The 22,348-nt window shown below is 43.6% G+C and overlaps 1 protein-coding gene across 1 annotated transcript in view; it reads right to left on the bottom strand.

Moving 5' to 3' along the window:
• Positions 1–22,348, bottom strand: part of POLN (DNA polymerase nu) — a 155,386-nt gene that overhangs the window by 128,690 nt on the left and 4,348 nt on the right. The window contains exons 2-3 of the mRNA XM_008018117.3: positions 9,316–9,395; positions 3,667–4,167 (exon numbers count right to left, since the gene is read on the bottom strand). Of these exons, the coding sequence (XP_008016308.2) occupies positions 3,667–4,167; positions 9,316–9,395 (581 nt within the window). The remainder of the gene's footprint in view (positions 1–3,666; positions 4,168–9,315; positions 9,396–22,348) is intronic.

The following is a 22,348-nucleotide window of genomic DNA, read 5'->3' as shown; positions in this document are numbered from 1 at the left end:
TAAACAGAATTAAAAACAAAAATCACACGATCATCTCAATAGATGCAGAAAAAGCATTCAGCAAAATCCAGCATTGCTTTATTACTAAAACTCTCAGCAAAATTGGCACACAAGGGACATACCTCAATATAATAAAAGCCATCTATTATAAACCCACAGGCAACATAATACTTAATGGAGAAAAGCTGAAAGCATTCCCCGTGAGAACTGGAACAACACAAGGATGCCCACTCTCACCACTTCCCTTCAATATAGTACTGGAAGTCCTAGCCAGAGCAATCAGACAAAAGAAAGAAATAAAAAGCAACCGAATCAATAAAGAGGAAGTCAGACTGTCACTATTTGCTGATTACATGATTGTTTACCTAGAAAACCTTAAAGATTCCTCCAGAAAGCTCCTATAACTGATGAAAGGATTCAGTCAAGTTTCTGGATACAAAATTAAGGTACACAAATCAGTAGCTCTTCTATACACTAACAGTGACTAAGCTGAGAATCAAATCAAGAATTCAACCCCTTTTACAATAGCTGCAAAAAAATAAAATACTTACGAATATACCTAACCAAGGAGGTGAAAGACCTTTGCATGGAAAACTACAAAACACTGCTGAAAGAAATAACAGATGACACAAACAAATGGAAACACATCCCATGCTCATGGATGGGTAGAATCAATATTGTGAAAATGACTACACTGCCAAAAACAATCTACAAATTCAATGCAATTCCCATCAAAATACCACCATCATTCTTCACAGAACTATAAAAAACAATCCTAGGCCAGGCATGGTGGCTCATACCTGTAATCCCAGCACTTTGGGAGGCCAAGGTGGGTAGAACACCAGGTCAGGAGTTCGAGACCAACCTGGCCAATATGGTGAAACCTCATTCTACTAAAAATACAAAAATTAGCCAGGCGTGGTGGCACGCACCTTTAGTCCCAGCTACTTGCGAGGCTGAGGCAGAAGAATCACTTGAACCCAGGAGTTGGAGGTTGCAGTGAGCTGAGATCACACCACTGCACTCCAGCCTGGGTGACAGAGCAAGACTCTGTCTCAAAAAAAAATAAAAATAAAAATAAAAAGTAAGCAAGACTAAGCAGAAAGAACAAATCTGGAGGCATCACAGTACCTGATTTCAAACTATACTATAAGCATCATTACCAAAACAGCATGGTACTGGCATAAAAATAGGCACACAGACCAATTGAAGCAAATAGAAAACCCAGAAATAAACCAAAACACTTTTTGTTTTTTTCTGAGACAGAGTCTCGCTCTGCCGCCCAGGTTGGAGTCCAGTGGCGTGATCTCAGCTCACTGCAAGCTCTGCCTCCCAGGTTCACGCCATTCTCCTGCCTCAGCCTCCCGAGTAGCTGGGACTACAGGCATCCGCCACCACGCCCGGCTAATTTTTGTATTTTTAGTAGAGACGGGGTTTCACTGTGTTAGCCAGAATGGTCTTGATCTCCTGACCTCATGATCCTCCCGCCTCGGCCTCCCAAAGTGCTGGGATTACAGGTGTGAGCCACTGCGCCCAGCAATAAACCCAAATACTTATAGCCAACTGATCTTCGACAAAGCAAACAAAAACATAAAGTGGGGAAAGGACACCCTATTCAACAAATGGTGCTGAGATCATTGGCAAGCCACATGTAAAATGAAACTGGATCCTCCTCTCTCACATTATACAAACGTCAGCTCAAGATGGATCAAAGACTTAAATCTAATACCTGAAACTATCAAAATTCTAGAACATTGGAAAAACCCTCCTAGACACTGGCTTAGGCAAGGATCTCATGACCAAGAACCCAAAAGGAAATGTAATAAAAACAAAGATAAATAACTGAGACTTAATTAAACTAAAAAGTTTTTGCATAGCAAAAGCTATAGTCAGCAGAGGAAACAGACAACCCACAGAGTGGGAGAAAATTTTCACAATCCATACATCTGACAAAGACTAATATCCTTAATCTACAATGAACTCAAACAAATTAGCAAGAATTAAACTAAAAAGCTTTTGCATAGCAAAAAGAATAGTCAGCAGAGTAAACAGACAACCCATAGAGTGGGAGAAAATTTTCACAATCCATACATCTGACAAAGGACTAATATCCTTAATCTACAATGAACTCAAACAAATTAGCAAGAAAAAAACAAACAATCCCATCAAAAAGCGGGCTAAGGACATGAATAGACAATTCTCCAAAGAAGATATATAAATGGCCACCGAATGTATGAAAAAATGCTCAATATCACTAATGATCATGGAAACGCAAATCAAAACCACAATGCAATACCACCTTACTCCTGCAAGAATAGCCATAATCAAAAAGTCAAAAAATCATAGATATTGGCATGGATGCAGCGAACAGGGAACACTTCTATATTTCTGGTGGGAATGTAAACTAGTACAACCACTATGGCAAACAGTGTGGAAATTCCTTAAAGAACTAAAAGTAGAACTACCATTTGATCCGGCAGTCCCACTACTGGGTATCTACCCAGAGGAAAAGAAGTCATTATATGAAAAAGATACTTGCACATGCATGGTTTAGCAGCACAATTTGCAATTGCAAAAATGTGGAACCAACCCAAATGCCCATCAATCAAGGAGTGAATAAAGAAACTGTGCTATATACATATGATGGAATACTACTCGGCCATAAAAATGAATGAATTAACGGCATTCGCAGTGACCTGGATGAGACTGGAGACTACTATTCTAAGTGAAGTCAGTCAGGAATGGAAAAGCAAACATTGTATGTTCTCACTCATAAGTGGGAGCTAAGCTATGAGGATGCAAAGGCATAGGAATGACACAATGGACTTTGGGGACTCAGGAGGAAAGGGTGGGAAGGGGGTGAGGGATAAAAGACTACAAATTGTGTGCAGTGTATACTGCTTAGGTGATGGGTGCAGGAAAGGAGAGGAAAGAAGAGGAAAAAAGAGGAAAGGAGAGGGAGGGAAGGAGGGAGGGAGGGAGGGAGGGAAAGAAGAGAGGGAGGGAGGGAAAGATTTTTTTTTAAAAATCAACAGAGATCAAATTTTTAAAATTTTGTGCTTCAAAAGACACCCTCAATAAATTCTTTAAAAATAAGCCAGAAATTGGCAAAAGTATAAATGATATATCTTATAAGAGACTTGTATCATAATATATAAAGAATGCTTACAGATCCAAAATAAAACACAAATAACCCAATTTTAAAATGGGTAAAAAATTTGAACAGATATTTCATCAAATCATCAAAACAGAAAGAAGATATCAAAGAAGATATACAAATGGCCAATAAGCACATGAAAAGATGCTCAATGTCACTAGGTAATAGGGAAATACAATTTAAAACCACCATGAAATACCACTTCAGAATCACTAGAATGGCTAAAATAAAAAAAAAAAAGACAAAAACAAGTGTTGACAAGGAGGTGGAGAATTTGAAACCCTAGTACACTGCTGGTGGAAAGTAAAATGGTACACCCACTCTGGAAAACAGTTTTGCAGTTTCCTAAGAAACTGATGGGAGCTATACATTGTCAATCACTTACCACTGGAGGTGAGGGAAAGCCTTAAAATCTTGTTTCTAGCTCTCCTATCAAAATCAGACACTAAGAAAATGGGCTTCTTTTATGGTGTCAAGACAGCAAACAAAAACCATCATTGTTTACTAACCTGGTCAGCTCTTAACTGGGTGGAACCATCAGTATACATCAGAGTTACCACCAGGGCTGCTGCCTGTTTGAGCATTTCAATCAGCTGGCTTTTTGCCCAATCATCCAAATGCCTAATATCACAAAAATGTTTTTTCAATGCTCCTGAGTTCCCAGAATTTAGGTGGGCTTCAGCCTCATCAGTACCTTCTTCCAATGCCATTTGTTTACTTGTTTTCTCTGAAGAATTATTATATGTAATATGTTTTCTTTTAAGATTAATACTTCCTTTATTTTCATTATTTATATTCTCCATTAGGAAATGCTTTCTTTCATGCTCCTTTTTCTGTAGAACTGAAGCCTCTTGATTATACTGTGGAATTAAACAACTTGAAAGAGCCAATGAGCTGATGCTCTTTTGTTTTTGGTCAGTAGATAGCTGATCTGTGAGTCTGACACCGAAGGACTGAGGAGAGAGCCTGGCGGAACCTCTTGATGTCTGACTTCTTGAAGATTTAAGATTCTACAGAAAAATGGAAAATATTTCATTAGAATATGGATTCATAAGACAGATTTATAAACCAAACTAATTTCTGGTAAAAACTTGTCTAAAGTAATACAGAGACACAATCTTCATATTATCTATAATCAAAACTTCTTTTTTTTTTTTTTTTTTTTTTTGAGGCAGAGTCTGGCTTTGTCGCCCAGGCTGGAGTGCAGTGGTGCGATCTGGGCTCACTGCAAGCTTCCCCTCCCGGGTTCACGCCATTCTCCTGCCTCAGCCTCCCGAGTAGCTGGGACTACAGGCGCCCACCACCATGCCCAGCTAATTTTTTTTTTTTGTATTTTTAGTAGAGATGGGGTTTCACTGTGTTAGCCAGGATGGTCTCAATCTCCTGACCTGGTGATCCACCTGCCTCAGCCTCCCAAAGTGCTGGGATTACAGGCGTGAGCCACTGTGCCCGGCCTCTATGATCAGACCTTCTAAGGAAACCACATAGTGTCTTCTAGAGCAGTGATTTTTCTCAACCAAGGTAGGCATGCATATCTGGATCAAGAGCTCAAAAGCCAGTCAGGCATAGTAGCTCACACCTGTAATCCCAGCACTTTGGGAGGCTGAGACAGGTGGATCACTTGAGGTCAGGAATTTGAGATGAGTCTGGCCAACATGGTGAAACTCCGTCTCTACTAAAAATACAAAAATTAGCTGGGCATGGTGGCAGGCGCCTGTGTAATTCCAGCTACTCGGGAGGCTGAGGCAGAAGAATCACTTGAATCCAGGAGGTGGAGGCTGCAGTGAGCTGAGACTGCACCATGGCACTCCAGCTTGGGTGACAAGAACGAAACTCTGTCTCAAAAAAAAAGCTCAAAAGCCTCTAACAAGCCCCTGTTCCGGGAATCAATGCATGTAATGAAAGATGTCATGGATAGGAGTATGTTGCATATGTGCATAAGAGAGAAGATTAATAATTTACAACTTCCAAGTAAAGACCATTTATATAGAAAATGAAATCACCAAAACTATTTAATAATATGTTAATCTATCTACTAAAAAAAATTTTTGGGGCCAGGTGCAGTGGCTCACACCTGTAAACCCAGCACTTTGGGAGGCTGAGGTGGGCGGATCACGAGGTCAAGAGTTCAAGACCATTCTGGCCAACATGGAGAAACCTCGTCTCTACTAAGAATACAAAAATTAGCTGGGCATGGTGGCGCATGCCTGTAATCCCAGCTACTCAGGAGGCTGAGGCAGGAGAATCACTTGAACCCAGAAGGTGGAGGTTGCAGTGAGCCAAGATCGCGCCATTGCACTCCAGCCTGGGTGACAGAGCAAGACTCTGTCTTGAAAAAAAAAAAATTAAACCCAACTCAATAGCAGTTCTCTACCTGTCTCATTCTCATTCCATCAATGTACAATATACATTCATAGATCCACAAACTAATCAAGGTGGGGAAAGCAATCCTATCCATTTCATTATAGGACTTATTTATGATAACACTTTATTTTTAAGGTTTCTTCTCTTTTCCTTTTTTTTTTTTTTTGAGACAGGGTCTTGCTCTATTGCCCAGGTTGAAGTGCAGTGGCACAATCTCAGCTCACTGCAACCTCCATGTCCCTGGTTTAGGTGATCCTTCCACCTCAGCCTCCCATGTAGCTGTGACTACAGGGGTTCACCACCACACCCAGCGAATTTTTCTATTTTTAGTAGAGTGGGGTTTCACCATGTTCCCCAGGCTGGTCTCAAACTCCTGGACTCAAGCAATCTACCTGCTTTGGCCTCCTAAAGTGCTAGGATTACAGGTGTGAGCCAACGTACACAGTCGAGGCTTATTTTATATATATATATACACACACACATATATATATGTTGCTTTGAATGACTATATTAATATTACCTTTTAAATAATTTTGAAAGAAAATGTTTTAACGCTTGGTCATATGTCATGAAAATTTTTAATGCATACTTGTATTTTTGTTTCAGATAAATACATGGTTTCCAAGAGTAGGCTTTCAAGCATAAAATTACATTAAAAATTCCGTGGAGGAGTAAACAAGAAAGGAATTCAAGGAGAAAAAGAAAAATATAAAATTTCAAACTGTTGAAGATCTTGCTCTGTCTTTTTTAAGGGGATTATTGTGGGCTGGGCACAGGGGCTCACACCTGTAATCCTGGCCCTTTGGGAGGCTGAGGCAGGAGGACTGCTTGAGCCCAGGAGTTCAAGACCAGCCTGGGCAAAATGGCAAAATCCTGTCTTCCTACAAAGAATACAAAAATTAGCTGGGCGTGGTGTCATGTGCCTATAGTCCCAGCTACTCAGGAGGCTGAGGGGAGAGGATCACCTGAGCCCAGGAGGTCAAGGCTACAGTGAGCCATGGTCACACTACACTGTACTTCAGCCTGGGCGACACAGTGAGAAAGTCTCAAAATAATAATAATAATAAAAAGAGGCCGGGCATGGTGGCTCACGCCTGTAATCTCAACACTTTGGGAGGCCCAGACAGGTGGATCATGAGGTCAGGAGTTCCAGACCAGCCTGGTCAATATGGTGAAACCCTGTCTTTACTAAAAACATAAAAATTAGCCGGGCATGGTGGTGTGCGCCTGTAACCCCAGCTGCTCGGGAGGCTGAGGCAAGAGAATCGCTTAAACCCGGGAAACAGAGGTCGCAGTGAGCCAAGATCGCATCACTGCACTCCCGCCTTGGTGACAGAGTGAGACTCCATCTCAAAAAATAATAAATAAGTAAATAAATAAATTAATAAATAAAATAGGCCAGGCACGGTGGCTCACACCTGTAATCCCAACACTTTAGGGGGCCGAGGCGGGCAGATCACCTGAGGTCAGGAGTTCGAGACCAGCCTGGCCAACATGGTGAAACTCCATATCTACTAAAAATACAAAAATTAGCTGGGTGTGGTGGTGGGCACCTGTAATCAATCCCACCTACTCAGGAGGCTGAGGCAGGAGAATTGCTTAACCCAGGAGGTGGAGGTGGCAGTGAGTCGAGATCGCGCCACTGCACTCCAGTGAAGGTGACACAGCAAGACTCCATCTCCAAATAATAATAATAATAATAATAATAATAATAATAATAATAATGAGATGATTGTGGATATCAAATTGTCAAAGTGCAGTATTTAATTTTTGTGAATATATTTTAAATAATGTAACAGTAAAAATGTCAATATTAACAATAGAGCAGAAATCACGTACTTTGCAATTTTTTAAACTTGTGATAAAGATTTTAAATTTCAACTTTAAAATATATCAGGCAGTACACACAGTTTGAGATGGCCAGGCATGGGGGCTCACACCTGTAATCCCAGCACTTTGGGAGACCAAGGCGGGAGGATTGCTTGAGCCCAGGAGTTTGAGGCCACCCCGGGCAACATGGTGAAACCCTGTCTCTACCAAAAATACAAAAATTGGCTGGGCAATGATAGTGTGTGCCTCTAGTGTCAGCTACTTGGGAGGCTGAGTTGGGAGGATCACTTGAGTCCAGGACTCAATTGATTAGCTGGGCACGGTGGCGGAGGTAGAGGTGAAAATTGCAGTAAGTTGTGATCACACCACTGCACTCCACCCTGGGCGACAGAGTGAGGGGCTGTCTCGAACAAACAAACAAACAAAAACAACAAAATTATTTTGAGAGAAAGGGAGCAAAAAGTTTGCAGACCCCTGCCTTCGGGATTCAAGGAGCAGTTTGTTCACCACTGAGAGATACAATTTCCATTCATTTACAGAGGGAAGAAGAGAAGAGTCCCTTCTCTGTGGAAGATGCCTCTTCTCTCCACTCCAAGGGCAGATAATCATCCTATGAACCCAGGGACAAATAATTATCCCATCAACCCAAGAGACACGTCCTATTATCTCACTTTACTATAGGGAGTTTAGGTTTAAATTTAGTTAGCTTGGGACTTGAACACAGGTAGTTTACTCCAAAGTCCATTCTCTTAAACATTATGTTGCCTCTACCACTTTCATACACAAGGTCTTTGGTGATACAACCTTTTCTTTTCTTTTTTTTTTTTGAGATGGAGTCTCGCTCTGTTGCCCAGGCTGGAGTGCAGTGGAGCGATCTCAGCTCACTGCAAGCTCTGCCTCCCGGGTTCACGCCATTCTCCTGCCTCAGCCTCCTGAGTAGCTGGGACTACAGGCGCCCGCCACCACGCCTGGCTAATTTTTGTATTTTTAGTAGAGGCGGGGTTTCACCATGTTAGCCAGGATGGTCTCCATCTCCTGACCTCATAATCTGCCCGTCTCCGCCTCCCACAGTGCTGGGATTACAGGTGTGAGTCACTGCGCCCGGCCACAACCTCTTCTTATATCTCCTCTCTAGCCCGTGCCACATAACAAACCCATTGTGAATGTTATATCCCTACCTTTCTGAACTTCTATTATTCCCACTACCCAAAGTTCCAAGCTTTCTTCCCTTATTTGAAAATGTTCTCAATGTCCTGCCCCTACTCCCTTAAAGGTGGGGATCTTTTTATTTTTTATTTCTATTTTTTAGAGACTGAGTCTTGCTCTATTGCCCAGGCTGGAGTGCTGTGGTGCAATCACAGCTCACTGCAGCCTCGAACACCTTGGTTCAAGTGATCCTCCAGCCTCAGCCTCCTGAGTAGTTGGGACTACAGGAGCAGGCCACCATGCTCAGTTAATTTTTTTTTTTTTGTATTATTTTTTGTAGAGACAGAGTCTCCTTATGGTGCCCAAGCTGGTCTCAAATTCCTGGCCTCCAGTGATCCACCCTGCTCAGCTTCCCAATGTGCTAGGATTACCCGTGTGAGCCACTGCATCCAGCCTAGGTTGATCAACTCCTAATCATCCAACAGATCTCAACTCAGATATAATTTTCATACTTCAGAAAGACATCCCTGATTCTTCTCCTCAACACCCAGAAGGGCAAAATGAAATAGCACAAAACTGAGTTAGATGTCTCTCCTATTGTCCCAGAGCACTCTGAACTTACTTCTCTCATGGCACTTACTTGCCCCTCCCCACATCCAAATTAAACTATAAGCTCTTGGAGAGCAAGAACACTTTTTTTTTTTTTTTTTTTAGGTGTTAGATCTACAGTGCTTAGCACATAGTAGAACACTTAATAAGTATCTGTTGAACAAAGGAGTGTTATCTGTTTAAAATTACTCATATTTGCAATGATTTACCTTTTTTTCTGGTGATCGATTCTTCCCACCTTCAAGTTGTACTGAATACTTAACACTGGACTTGTTTATCACTTCTGTAGCTTTTAAAAACAACAAAAAAAGAAACATGGGGCATTAAAGAAACACTAATATCTAAGTAATACAGTTAACACTGAAATAACCTCTATAATCATGCTTATTTATTCCTTATTAACTTACTTAAAACAATGTAATAAAATTCACAAGTAAAATGCTTAGTACCATTGCAATAAATATTTATGTAAAGTACCTTCAAGTTAACTGAAGATAGCTCTATATAATAAAACATTTATTAAAAATCATTATTTGGGCCAGGCGGGGTGGCTCACGCCTGTAATCCCAGCACTTTGGGAGGCTGAGGTGGGCAGATCACAAGGTCAGGAGATCCAGACCATGGTGAAACTCCGTCTCTACTAAAAAAAAATACAAAAAACTAGCCGGGCACGGTGGCGGGCACCTGTAGTCCCAGCTACTTAGGAGGCTGAGGCAGGAGAATGGCGTGAACCCGGGAGGCGGAGCTTGCAGTGAGCTGAGATCGCACCACTGCACTCCAGCCTGGGCGACAGAGTGAGACTCAGTCTCAAAAAAAAAAAAAAAAAAAAAATCATTATTTGGCATTTGCATTTGAATACATGACTCTAAAAACCTAAGGCAACATTTATAGAAACCTTAAAAGTATTATTAAAGGTTTAGGGAAATTCTTAGACTGAATACTGCAGTGGAGCAATTAAAGGTTCAGTAAAACATCATTAAAACAAACTTCTAATTTAGATTTTTGTTTTAATTTCAATAAGCCTGGGCTGAACAGTAAGTGACAGAACCAGGATCCAATCCCAGGCAATATGATTTGGGAGTCTGTGCTCTTAACCACTGTGACATACATTTCCTCTGCAGGAAAAATAACAACCTAGAAATGCAAATAGCGGAAAATATTCCACTTACAATATAAAAACATTATACTTAGAATAAATACAACAAAAAAAGATACAAGGCTCTCAATGATGAAAATGTAAAATCTTATTAAATGGCATAAAAAAAGATCTGTACAAATGAAAAGCCACAGCATTAGGATATATATCACAAAATGTTTAATTCTTCTAAATTTAAGGCAATTCCAACTGAAGACTCTACAGGGATATTTTAATTTAATAAATAATTTCAAAATACAAAGAGACAAGAAATGTAAGCTTAGGCCAGGTGCGGTGACTCACGCCTGTAGTCCCAGCACTTTGGGAGGCCAAGGCAGGTAGATCACCTGAGGTCAGAAGCTCAAAACCAGTTTGGCCAACATGGTGAAATCCCGCCTCTACTAAAAATACAAAAATTAGCCAGGTGTGGTGGCAAGCACCTGCAATCCCAGCTACTTGGGAGGCTGAGGCAGGAGAATTGCTTAAACCTGGGAGACGGAGGTTGCAGTGACCTGAGATCGCGCCACTGCACTCAAACCTGGATGATAGGGCAAGACTCCATCTTGGGAAAAAAAAAAAAAAAAAATGTAAGCTTAAAAAGAAAAAAAAAAAGAGAGAAAAGACCTGTAGAACAGAACGCACAACCCAGAGACTGATCCCAAGACTTTATATACAGCAAAGATAGTATTCCAATCCAATAGAAAAGGATAGATTAATTAATAAGGCTGGTACAACTAGCACCACATCAAAAAGAAAATAAATGCATTGGGAAAACTATTTGGAACAAAAATGACAAAGAGTTAATTGCTATATATACAACAAGTTCTCATATATTTACAAGATAAGACAAACAATTCAACAGAAAAATGAGCAAAGTATAGGAAAAGGCAATACACAAAACAGAAAACCCAAACAGGAAATGAATACAATACTCAGGGAAATGCAAGTTAACTATAACTGAAAACGGAGGGGAAGAGGTAGTCTCATGTATTGCTGGTAAAAATGTAAATAGTTAGACTCTTTCTAGAAGGCAAACAGTCAAGACTTATTAAAATTAGTAATGCGTACATCACTCTTGGGAATTGGGAGGAGTGGGTCACAGGGAGCTTAACATGGGCCTCTGGGAATGCTAGTGATGTTTCCTGAACTGGGTGTGGGTTTGTGAAATTTTGACCTAAACTTAACTTAGGATATGTGTGCTGCTTTTTATATACATATACACATACCCATACACACATATATATACACACTTATCTATATATACCCCAGCCATATATATATATGAGAGAGAGACAGTGTTCTTGTCTCAACAAAAACAGAAAATAATATCAATCATCTAACCAAATAATCTCACTCTTGGCTGTTTCACAGAAATATATGCAACAGTAAACAGGTTTAAACCAAAATGTTTATAGCAGTATTGCTCATTTTGGCAAAGGACTGAAAATAAAGTAGATACCAATCAGAAGAAAACTGAGGAATAAATTACATAATATCCACATCATGAAATACATAGCCACTAAAAAGAATGACCTTGTTAAAACATAGATTGCAGGGGGGAAAATGACTCCAGCTATAGTGATTGACTGAAGATGATGACTTCATTTTTAAAAATAATGACCAAATCTCCCCACTTATGTACACGAAGATGTTATGCACGTAACACTGGCAAAGGTGGGGTCCCCTGGGAGACCACCTCTGTGATGAAGGCTTGCATTTGAAAAGGTGATTGGAGAGTGAAGGAGGCACAATCCAACCAAGGAAGACGATGGCTAAGATGCAGTCACTCAAAGGTCTGCCCTGGGCTGAGCACAGTCCTGCAGAGGTGTCTCCCAATGGGTCAAGGCAGCTGGGCTTTTATACCCCTGCACAAACTAGTCACTGGACCAGTCACTCCTGGGGAAGGGGTGGACCCTTGAGCAAAGAAGTTCTTTGCAGCCAGGCAATTGGGGAGGGGCTGTCCCAGGAGCAGGGACAGTGCTTCAGTACTAAAGGGGCATATGGGCACCACAGTGCTCGCTACAGTCCACACTGTGCTGCTCATAGCCACTTGCTTCAGAGACGTTGGGAGCAGCTCCTGCAGGATTCTGGTGGGCCTTTTCCTGGGGAAATTTAAAAAGGGAAGGTACTGGGATGAACTACATCTTGTTGCTGCAGCTGGCCTTGAGGTTGCAAATTACATTCATCTCCCCACTCTACTGCCCATGCTAGGGTTCATCCTCACCCTTGCCTAGCTCCTCTACTGCTCTAGGTGGCTTAGTTTACCTGATCAGGTAACCCAAACTCTCATCCCTGAGAGGTAAGCCCCTGGCCACCATGCCCTTCTCTGGCCATAGCCCCTGCATTTGCCATCAACTTTGGGCAGGGGACCATGAGGTGGCCAATCACATCACCTGGGTGCGTCTCTGCCCCCAGTGTGGTGCCAAGTGTGGTGGTAGCCAGGTGTGGTGGCAGTAACAGCTCTACCTCCATCTGATGCCCATGGTCAGTCACCCCAGAAGATGGAAATTACATTCCTTGCCAGCCAGTCTCTTGGCACGAGGAGCTCGAAATAACCAGGCAGCAGCCAGAGCTGGAAATTATATGGCATTCTTCATTTGCCCCTGCTGGAAAGGTTTTCTCTTTGAGTCAAGACCTTTAAACCTTAAGAACCCAGAGGAGTGTGGGGGAGAAATACAGATTTCTAAGTGGGTCACTGGGAGTGATGAGTTTCACCTTTTGGTTCCCAGACCCATTTATCACACAAACCAAGGACACTGCACCAGTACTGGTCAGTGATTTGCAGTGCAGACTGCACCCTGGAGGTGACTGCTTCATTGCAGGTGTCACCTCCAGGCTGCCCACGAGGTGAGCTGTGCCTTCCACAGACCATCCTGCTGCTCCATCAGGCTGGCAGCTTCTTGGTGTGTGGCTGTGAGGGAGCCAGTGGGTCCCATTCTCATGTGTCCACTGCTGCAGTTCCTTGGCTGTGTGCGGGATCCTGTGGATCAATCACTCTGTGAAACTTGGGTGACAGAGCTGACTCAATCCATGAGAACGGGAAAGGCAAACCCATGCCTATAACATGTGTTGGTTCCAGCCAAGATGAATCACTGTACCTTCTAGGGCACAAGGGGTTCAGTGTTGTCAAATGACTGTTTCCCTCCAAGGAAGGTGCAACTGGGGACTCAGTGTTTGGTCTTTGTTGTTGGAAGACTGGATGTTCAGCAGAGAAATAGCTAGGTCAGCTCTGGTGAGGGGGAGCCCCAAGCTATGGGCCATGCCCAGCATCTACCCACCCCATGATTACTCCATGAGAGAGCCCAGTGTGCCAGCATGGGCACAGCAGATGGCAGAGGGTAGTAGATGTCAACTGGCCAAGTCATCCTATTAATGTGGTGGTTTAGTGTGTCCTCATGGGGGATGTTCTCAGGTGGGATGTACTTCATGTCTGTTCCCACAGATCCCTCCACATGCCTTACTCCAGGAAGCCCCTGATCTTCCAATCTTTCTTATTCCAGGTACCTGAGCAACCTGTCAAGCCACTAACCATTGCCCAAGAGTTCCAAATGTGTTAACACTGGGGCCACTTCTCCTTCCACACCAAGTAGTCAAGGGCACCACCCAACGTTCTACCCATTGGGTTTCCCTTGAGCGCTGTCTTCCAGGGCTACCTAAATCAGGCTGTTCAGAGCCCACCCACCATGAATCAAGCTCGAACTTTTCCTGCCTCCATCAGCTGGTCTTAAGACTGCCCCCTTTAGAAGTACCAGTGCCAGCACCAATGATGTCATGGGTTCTGGGCCACACGAGAAGCTTGGTTGGGCCTGCTTGTACCTAGCACTAAATGAGCCACTTCCAATTTGCAATGGACAGCTGCACGCCCACCTCTCCGTGGGTCTGACAGAACCAGCTCATGCTGGCAGTTCTGGCTCATGGTTACTTGATGTCACCATGGCCTCACGCTCCATCTCTACCAGGGCCCAGTAGCATGACAGTTTTGTTTTTGAAAAATTTATAGTTCTTTTCTGCAGATAGCATTGCCTTACTCCAGAGTTCTAGGAGGTCTGCATTGAGATTTTCCTGCTGGGGCTTTGCCTTAAGCCTCACATGGCATCTTTCCCCACTACAGATACCTCTAACATCACAAGGTCTGTTGGGTTGGAGGTCCAAGTAGCTGGGCCACTTGCTTCACAGCCTAGGCCTCTTACAGGATGCTTTCCTATGCAGTATTCCCAATGTAGAATATGCTGCCTCCACTCCCTAAACCCAGAGATGCCTATCAGGTGTTATGGTTCACTCTTAATGGTTAATGTGGTTAACCACGTTGCCGGATGACTCAACCAGTTGACATCTTCATTCTTAATGCTTCATTCTTAAAAATGCAGTAATTTTGCCAGGTGTTCACTTGTAGTCCCAGCTATTCGGGAGACTGAAGCAGATCACTTTGACCCCAAGAATTTGAGGACAGCCTGAGCAATATAGTGAGACCCAGTCTCTTGAAAAAAAAAAAAAAAAAAAATGGTGGCCGGGCTCGGTGGCTCACGCCTGTAATCCCAGCACTTTGGGAGGCCAAGGCAGGCGGATCGCCTAAGGTCGGGAGTTTGAGACCAGCCTGACCTATCTCTACTAACAACAACAACAAAAAAATTAGCCAGGAATAGTGGCGCATCCCTGTGATCCCAGCTACTTGGAAGGCTGAGGCAGGAGAATCGCTTGAACCTGGGGTACAGAGGTTGTGGTGAGCTGAGATTGCGCCATTGTACTCCAGCCTGGGCAACAAGAGTGAAACTGTCTCAAATAAAAAAAAAAAAAAGAGGCACTAGTTTGTCCTTTACTTGCAAGGGGATATCCTACCTATCCCTCAGACCACCAAACTTCCAAAAACTTCATGGTTGTGGTGGGTCCCAGAATATCTGTGGGCTTATCTCCCATGTGTTGGACAGCAAGACAGCTAACAAACTTGCCATTTCTTGCTTATGCTGATTGGCATGATGTCATCAAAACAGTGGATGGCTGGATAACATAGCACTGGGGCAAGGTGCAAATTTCTATTGTCCATTCAGAGTGACTATTTCTACAGGGATGGAAAAGAATGTGTTCACCAAATCAATAATTCCATTTCATATACCTGAGGTCTTGTTAATTGCCTATGCCATGGCCGGGCGCGGTGGCTCACGCCTGTAATCCCAGCACTTTGGGAGGCTGAGGCGGTCGGATCACAAGATCAGGGGATCGAGACCATCCTGGCTAACAGGGTGAAACCCCATCTCTACTAAAAATACAAAAAAGCCAGGCGTGGTGGCGGGCGCCTGTAGTCCCAGCTACTTGGGAGGCTGAGGCAGGAGAATGGTGTGAACCCGGAAGGCGGAGCTTGCAGTGAGCCGAGATCGCGCCACTGCACTCCAGCCTGGGTGACACAGGGAGACTCCGTCTCAAAAAATAAAATGAAAAATAAAATTGCCTATGCCACATCCAGCCCACCAGCTGTCATTAGGGCTATAACTTGGTCAAAACTATTTGTGGAGTCAACTGTTATTCTCCAGGATCTGACTTCTATGAGCACCTACCTGGTGAATTAAATGAATATATGACAGGGACCATCCTGTGCCCTGAATCCTATAGGTGTTTAAGGATGGCACTAACTTCTGCCATTTCTCCTGGGTTGCCATACTGCTATACTAATTCACTATCTTTGCTGGGAAGGCAGTTTCAGCATCATCCACTTGAGCTTACTCACTATGAGAGCTCTCATCCTCAGGCCAAGGAGCCAGTACCTGAGGGTTCCTCCAACAGTCTGTTCACTCCAAGTAACATTTGGGGACTTGGAAAATGGCTTCAGAGTGAGCCCTCCCATTATGGTGTCATCTGGGCCAAGGTTCCATTTATTGCTTGAGTCCTTGTACCTCTGACAGAGAAACTATGATGATACTTTAGGTCTCCAGGCATCAATATCATATGAATGTTTCAGTATCCCCCTCTCCCATGTATAAGTTCTCAGAGTAAATGGCCACAGGTTTCCCTGGGGGAAAGACAGTAGGAATAGCTGCCATATACACTTGCTATGGTGTTGCACAGTCCTTCCTCCTGGAGACCTGGCCTCTCCTTCCGTCAGTCAGTTCCAGGTCTGAAGTCACTTTATGAGAACTGTGCCTACCCTGCTTCTGACAGACACCACCACCTGGCCTCTATGTCAGGATTCTGTCTCCCTCACTGTTATCAGCAGGCATCTCCTATTACCATCCCTGGTCTATAGAGGACACCACTGAGATTCTCAGTGAAGCCGATGCTCCCCACTCCCTCATCAGCTTTCATTATTGCTTCGGTAAATACAGCATCCAGAGCGCCCTTCTGCAGAACACTGTTACCTGCTGAGTTTCCCAGCCCTCCACAATATGGACATTCTAGCATGTCCACCTCTCCTGGCTTTTCCTGCCTTCTTTTACCATCTGCCCTGGCAGTTCTAACATTTCTACTTCACTTAGTGTGAACCCTCTCCTACAAGGAACTAAAAGCCATCCTAGCAGTATGTTGGCACCACCTGTTGGAATCTTCATCAGGTTGTCAAATCCAGTGTCTCTGAAGTGATCCCGCATCAATAAACTTTCCCTTACCCAACCTTAGTTCCACCTGCCTTAATCCAGTACCCTCAGACCCAGCCCACCCATAGTACTCTCCCAGGCCTGCATTTATGACCAATTAGGTCCTGCAGTTCCTTGGGAGTAGAATCTCTTTTGTCCCTGTGCCAGTTATCAACGTACTGCCTCTCAGCTACAAATTCACCCCTCATCACACTGCATGCCCTACAGAAAATACACCTCCTTTGCCACCTGGCACGATGTTAACCTCTGTCAGCAGAGGGTGCTAGAGGGACGCTGCCAGAGAAGAGGCCTCTGGCTGCTGTGCTTTGCTTTCCTTTCTTCTTGCTCCTGCAGCTCTTAGCCAGTGTACTAGACACCCATGAGCAGCCCCACTGGCCACTTTCCAGCTACTTCCACAGACATTCTAGCCAGCCCTTCAACAAGTTTCAGTCGATCCCTGTGGGCAGCTTCCTACTGAGTTTCACAGGCACCCCTACCAACTTCTCAGTGAGTTCAGTGATACTCCATAGGTGGGTTCCCACTTGCCAGACTGACTCAAGCTCGTCAGCCAACTTCTTGGCTACCCAGTGGGCTACATCCACAACCTCTGACAGTCTGAATCTCAGCCTTGAGGGGAGAGATTCTGCTAAATTTGTCCCTTCCTTCAGCACCCCACTTCAGCCCTAGGGGAGGAAGCTGCTCCCTGTGTCTGCTATTGCTGGATTCTTTAGAATTTTCTCTAAAGCTATTCCTGGTAGCTAATCCTGCTAGTTAGTAATGCCTTAAACATTCCCTGTTCAAATTACTCTATGGTTTCTGTCCCCTGACTGGACTGCAACAGGCCCAGTACTTTTTGGCTGGGTTATTTTGTGACTTACTGACCAGGAGAGGTGGAGGGGGCAGCAAAAAAGAAAAAGCCTGAACAATACATTTATGAATCTTTTCACAGTTCCATATGAAATGACATATGTATGCGTGTGTATAACTACACAAAAAGATCTGGGGAATTATGAACGTTGTTTGGTTTTTCTGTTTCTCCCTCCCCTCCCCAAAAACTTTTCCTAAAGTATTATAAAATAATGAGGAAGCATCTCTTATTTTTCAAGACAGAAGCTCTCCATTGTTTTCAAGCAAAGCTGTGGGGCGGCGGGAGCGCTCAGGGTGGGGCCATTTCTGCAGGTCTCAGAGGTATCTGATACTCAAGATTTATTTTTTAAATAAAATTCATTACAATTTATTATTATTTTTTGAAACAGGGTCTCATTCTGTTACCCAGGCTGGAGTGCAGTGGCAGAATCTCAGCTCCCTGCAACCTCCACCTCCCAAACTCAAGCAACAATCCCCCTGCCTCAGCCATCCAAATAGCTGGGATTACAGCCACCCAGACAGCTGGGATTACGTGCCATCATGCCCCACTAATTTTTTGTAGAGATGAGTGTGAAAGGAAAATAAATCTTGGGAACCCCAAGTCACTAAGTTAAAGGGAAAAGTCAAGGTGGGAACTGCTTATGGCAAACATGCCTCCCCATTCTATTCAAAGTCAAATTCTATCCAAGGTTCACCTGAGACAAATGGGGATCTGATTGCCTCCTCTCCCCTATTGTTTATGTAAAAATACAGACTCACTAAATTGTGTATTCAGTGGAAGGCTGATCAAACACTCAAAAGAATGCAACCTTTTGTCTCTTATCTACTTTTTGTTTTTGAAACAGAGTCTCATTCCATCCTCCAGGCTGGAGTGCAGTGGTGCAATCTTGGCTCATTGCAACCTCCGTCTCCCAGTTCAAGTGATTCTCCCACTTCATCCTCCCAAGTAGCTGGGATTACAGGCACCTGTCACCATGCCCGGCTAATTTTCGATTTTTAGTAGAGACAGGGTTTCACCACATTGGCCAGTCTGGTCTTGAACTCCTGAACTCAAGGGATCCACCTGCCTTGGCCTCCCAAAATACTGGGATTACAGGGGTGAGCTGTCACACCTGGCCCCTCTTATCTAATTCTAACCTGGAAGCCCCCACTTCACGTTGTCCTGCCTTACCAGACCGAACCAATTACGTCTTACACATATTGATGTCTCATGTCTTCCTAAAATGTATAAAAGCAAAGTACCCCCAACCACCTTGGGCACATGTCTCAGGACTTCCTAAGGCTGTCACAGGCATGTCCTTAACCTAGGCAAAATAAACTTTCTAAATTGAGACCTGCCTGATATTTTGCATTCACACGGGTTTCGCCATGTTGCCCAAGCTGGTCTGATACTCAAGATTTTTTTTTTCTTGGCTCCCTGTGGTATTTCAATCAAGATTTAAATATACCAATCCAAAGGTTCTCATCCTGTATCTCAGGGTCTGCTCTCTCTTTCTTCAGATCAAGACCTTAATCTTGGCCAGGTGGGGGTGGCTCATGCCTGTAATCCCAGCACTTTGGTAGGCCAAGACAGATGTCTTGAGCCCAGGAATTCGAGACCAGACTGGGCCACATGGCGAAACCCCATGTGTACTTAAAAAACAACAAAAAAGCTAACAACAAACAAAAAAGCTAACAGCGTGTGGTGGTGCGCACCTGTAGTCCCAGCTACTTGGGACAATCACCTGTGCCCTGGAGGCGGAGGTTAAAGTGAGCCGGATGGGGCCTCCAGCCTAAGTATCACCAAAAAAACAAAACAAAACAAAAAAACCCCTAGCACACCACCAGAGCTGAAAATTTAAGTTTCTCTGGAGCAATCAGGACTAAGTCTTGGGTCTACGGCTACAGGCTGTCTCTTTATAGGCTGCCCAGGAAGCCCTAATTGCTTATCACCCAGGGCCTTTTTTTTGTATTTTTCCAAGGGATCTATTATTCCCAGCCACAGCCATCCAATTCTATTGTCTTCAACTGCCTTGTACTTCTCAGATGTGCAGTATTATCTCAGCTGGTGCAGCTGCTCCCACTGGTAAGCCAGACAAACCCATCTTGAGCCAAAGTCTTCTCGCTATTGCCGACCCAGGCTGGAGCGCAGTGGCGCAATCTCGGCTCACTGCAAGCTCCACCTCCTGGGTTCACGCCATTCTCCCGCCTCAGCCTCCCGAGTGGCTGGGACTACAGGTGCCCGCCACCTCGCCTGGCTATTTTTTTGTATTTTTAGTAGAGACGGGATTTCACTGTGTTAGCCAGGATGGTCTCTATCTCCTAACCTCGTTATCCGCCCGTCTCGGCCTCCCAAAGTGCTGGGATTACAGGTGCGAGCCACCGCGCTCAGCTGAGCCAAACTTTTAACTCCACTACTACTATTTGCATTCCACCCACAACTTGTGATGAGGTCATCAGTGCCAGCTCACCTGCGGGAGATCAAACTCTAAAATCACATGTCTACTTTCTCAGACAACAACTGCCACCAACTGTAGCAGATCAGGTTCCCTGAGACTGAGATTTGTCAGCAGAAAGTTTACTGGGGAGTGGCCTTGGAGATTAGAAGAATTGAGCCTGCAGAAGCTGAAATGTGATACATTGCAACAAATGCCTCAGCCAATGCTACCTGACGAGCGGGGTTGGCACAGATATATACAAGCTATAATTACAGTCATGTGGGGTATGTTCTGAGAAACGCATCATTAGGTGACTTATTGTTATGAAAACATCACAGATCAAGGGTCCTCAACCCCTGAGTTGAGGACCAGTACCTGTCTGTAGTATTAGGAACCAGGCCACACAGCAGGAGGTGAGCAACAGGTGAGTGAGCATTCCCACCTGAGCTCTGCCTGTCAGATGAGCAGCAGCATTAGATTCTCAGAGGAGCATGAACCCTACTGTGAACTGCACAAGCGAGGAATAGGTTGTGAGCTCCTTATGAGAATCTAATGCCTGATGATCTGAGGTGCAACAGTTTCATCCCGAAAGCATCCCCCCAACCCCTACGCCATGGAAAAACTGTCTTCCTTGAAACCAGTCCCCGGTGCCAAAAGGTTGGGGACTGCTGTCATATAGTGAACTTACACAAACCTAGATGGCATAGCTTACTACAATCCTAGGCTGTATGGTCTAGCCTATAGCTCCTAGGCTACAAACCTGTACAGCATGTTACTGTACTGAATACTGTAGGCAACTGTAACACAACAGTAAGTACCTGTGTATGTAAACATAGGTAAAAATACAGTATAAAAGATTTTAAAATGGCACTTATATAGGGCACTTACCATAAATGGAGCTTGCAGGACTGGCAGTTGCTCTGGGTGAATCAGTGAGTGGGGAGTGAGTGTGAAACCTTAGTGCATTACTGTACACTACTGTAGACTTCACAAACACTATACACTTAGGACACACTAAATTTATTTTTAAAAATTTTCTTTCTTCAATAATAAAATCAATGTATTTTAACATTTTTTACTTTATACACTTTTAAATTTTTTGAACTTTTGAACTCTTATAACATTTACTTTAAGACAAAAACACATTGTACAGCTGAACACAAATAGTTTTTCTTCATATCTTGATTCCATAACCTTTTCTCTATTAAGATACTTAACTTTTTAAAAAAGTTCTAAACTTTCTTGCTTAAAACTAAGACACACACACACATTAGCCTAGGCCTACACAGGGTAAAAAGCATCAGTATCACCACCTTCTACTTCTGTATCTTGTCCCCCTGGAAGGTCTTCAGAGGCACTAATACATATGGAGCTGTCACTTCCTATGATAACAGTACCCTCTTCTGGATACCTCCTGAAGGACCTGCCTGGAGCTGTTTTACAATTAGCTTTTTTTCCATAAGTAAGAGTACACCCTAAAACAATGATAAAAAGTATATATACTATTGTAAGTATATAAACCACTAACATAGTCATTTGTTTTCAAGTACTATGTGCTATATATAATTGTATATACAATTATACATAGTACAGTACAGTGTAGTAGGCTATGCCATTTAGGTTTGTGTAAGTTGACAGTATGACATAGATATATACTATATACAGAGTGCTATACTTGTATATACCTGGTAGTGCAGTAGGTTTGTTTATGCCAGCATCACAACAAAAACATAATGCGGCCGGGCACGGTGGCTCATGTCTGTAAACTCAGCACTTTGGGAGGCCAAGGCAGGCGGATCACCTAAGGTCAGGAGTTCAAGATCGGCTTGGCCAACATGGTGAAACCCTGCCTCCACTAAAAATACAAAAATTAGCCAGGCGTGGTGGTGGGCGCCTGTAATGCCAGCTACTCAGGAGGCTGAGACAGGAGAATCACTTGAGCTGGGAGGTGGAGGTTGCAGTGAGCCGAGATCACGCCATTGCACTCCAGCCTGGGTGACAAGAGTGAAACTGTCTCAGGGGAAAAAAAAAATGTAATGCATTGTGCCACGACAACAGGACGGCTAGGATGTCATTAGGAGACAGGAATTTTTCAGATCCATTATAATCTTATGGGACCACCAACATATGTGCAGTCTGTCATCGACCAAACATCATTCATTATGCAGTGCATGACTCTCCAGCCACAGAAGTTATAATCATAGAAAAAAATTAACAAAAATATAAAAGGCACATACTAAGTTGTTAACATAGGTTAACGATA

Source organism: Chlorocebus sabaeus, chromosome 27, assembly GCF_047675955.1.
Source record: "Chlorocebus sabaeus isolate Y175 chromosome 27, mChlSab1.0.hap1, whole genome shotgun sequence".
NCBI classification, from domain to species: Eukaryota; Metazoa; Chordata; class Mammalia; order Primates; family Cercopithecidae; genus Chlorocebus; species Chlorocebus sabaeus.
Note: the sequence above shows the minus strand (reverse complement) of the source record. Positions and strands in the feature narration are given on the sequence as shown.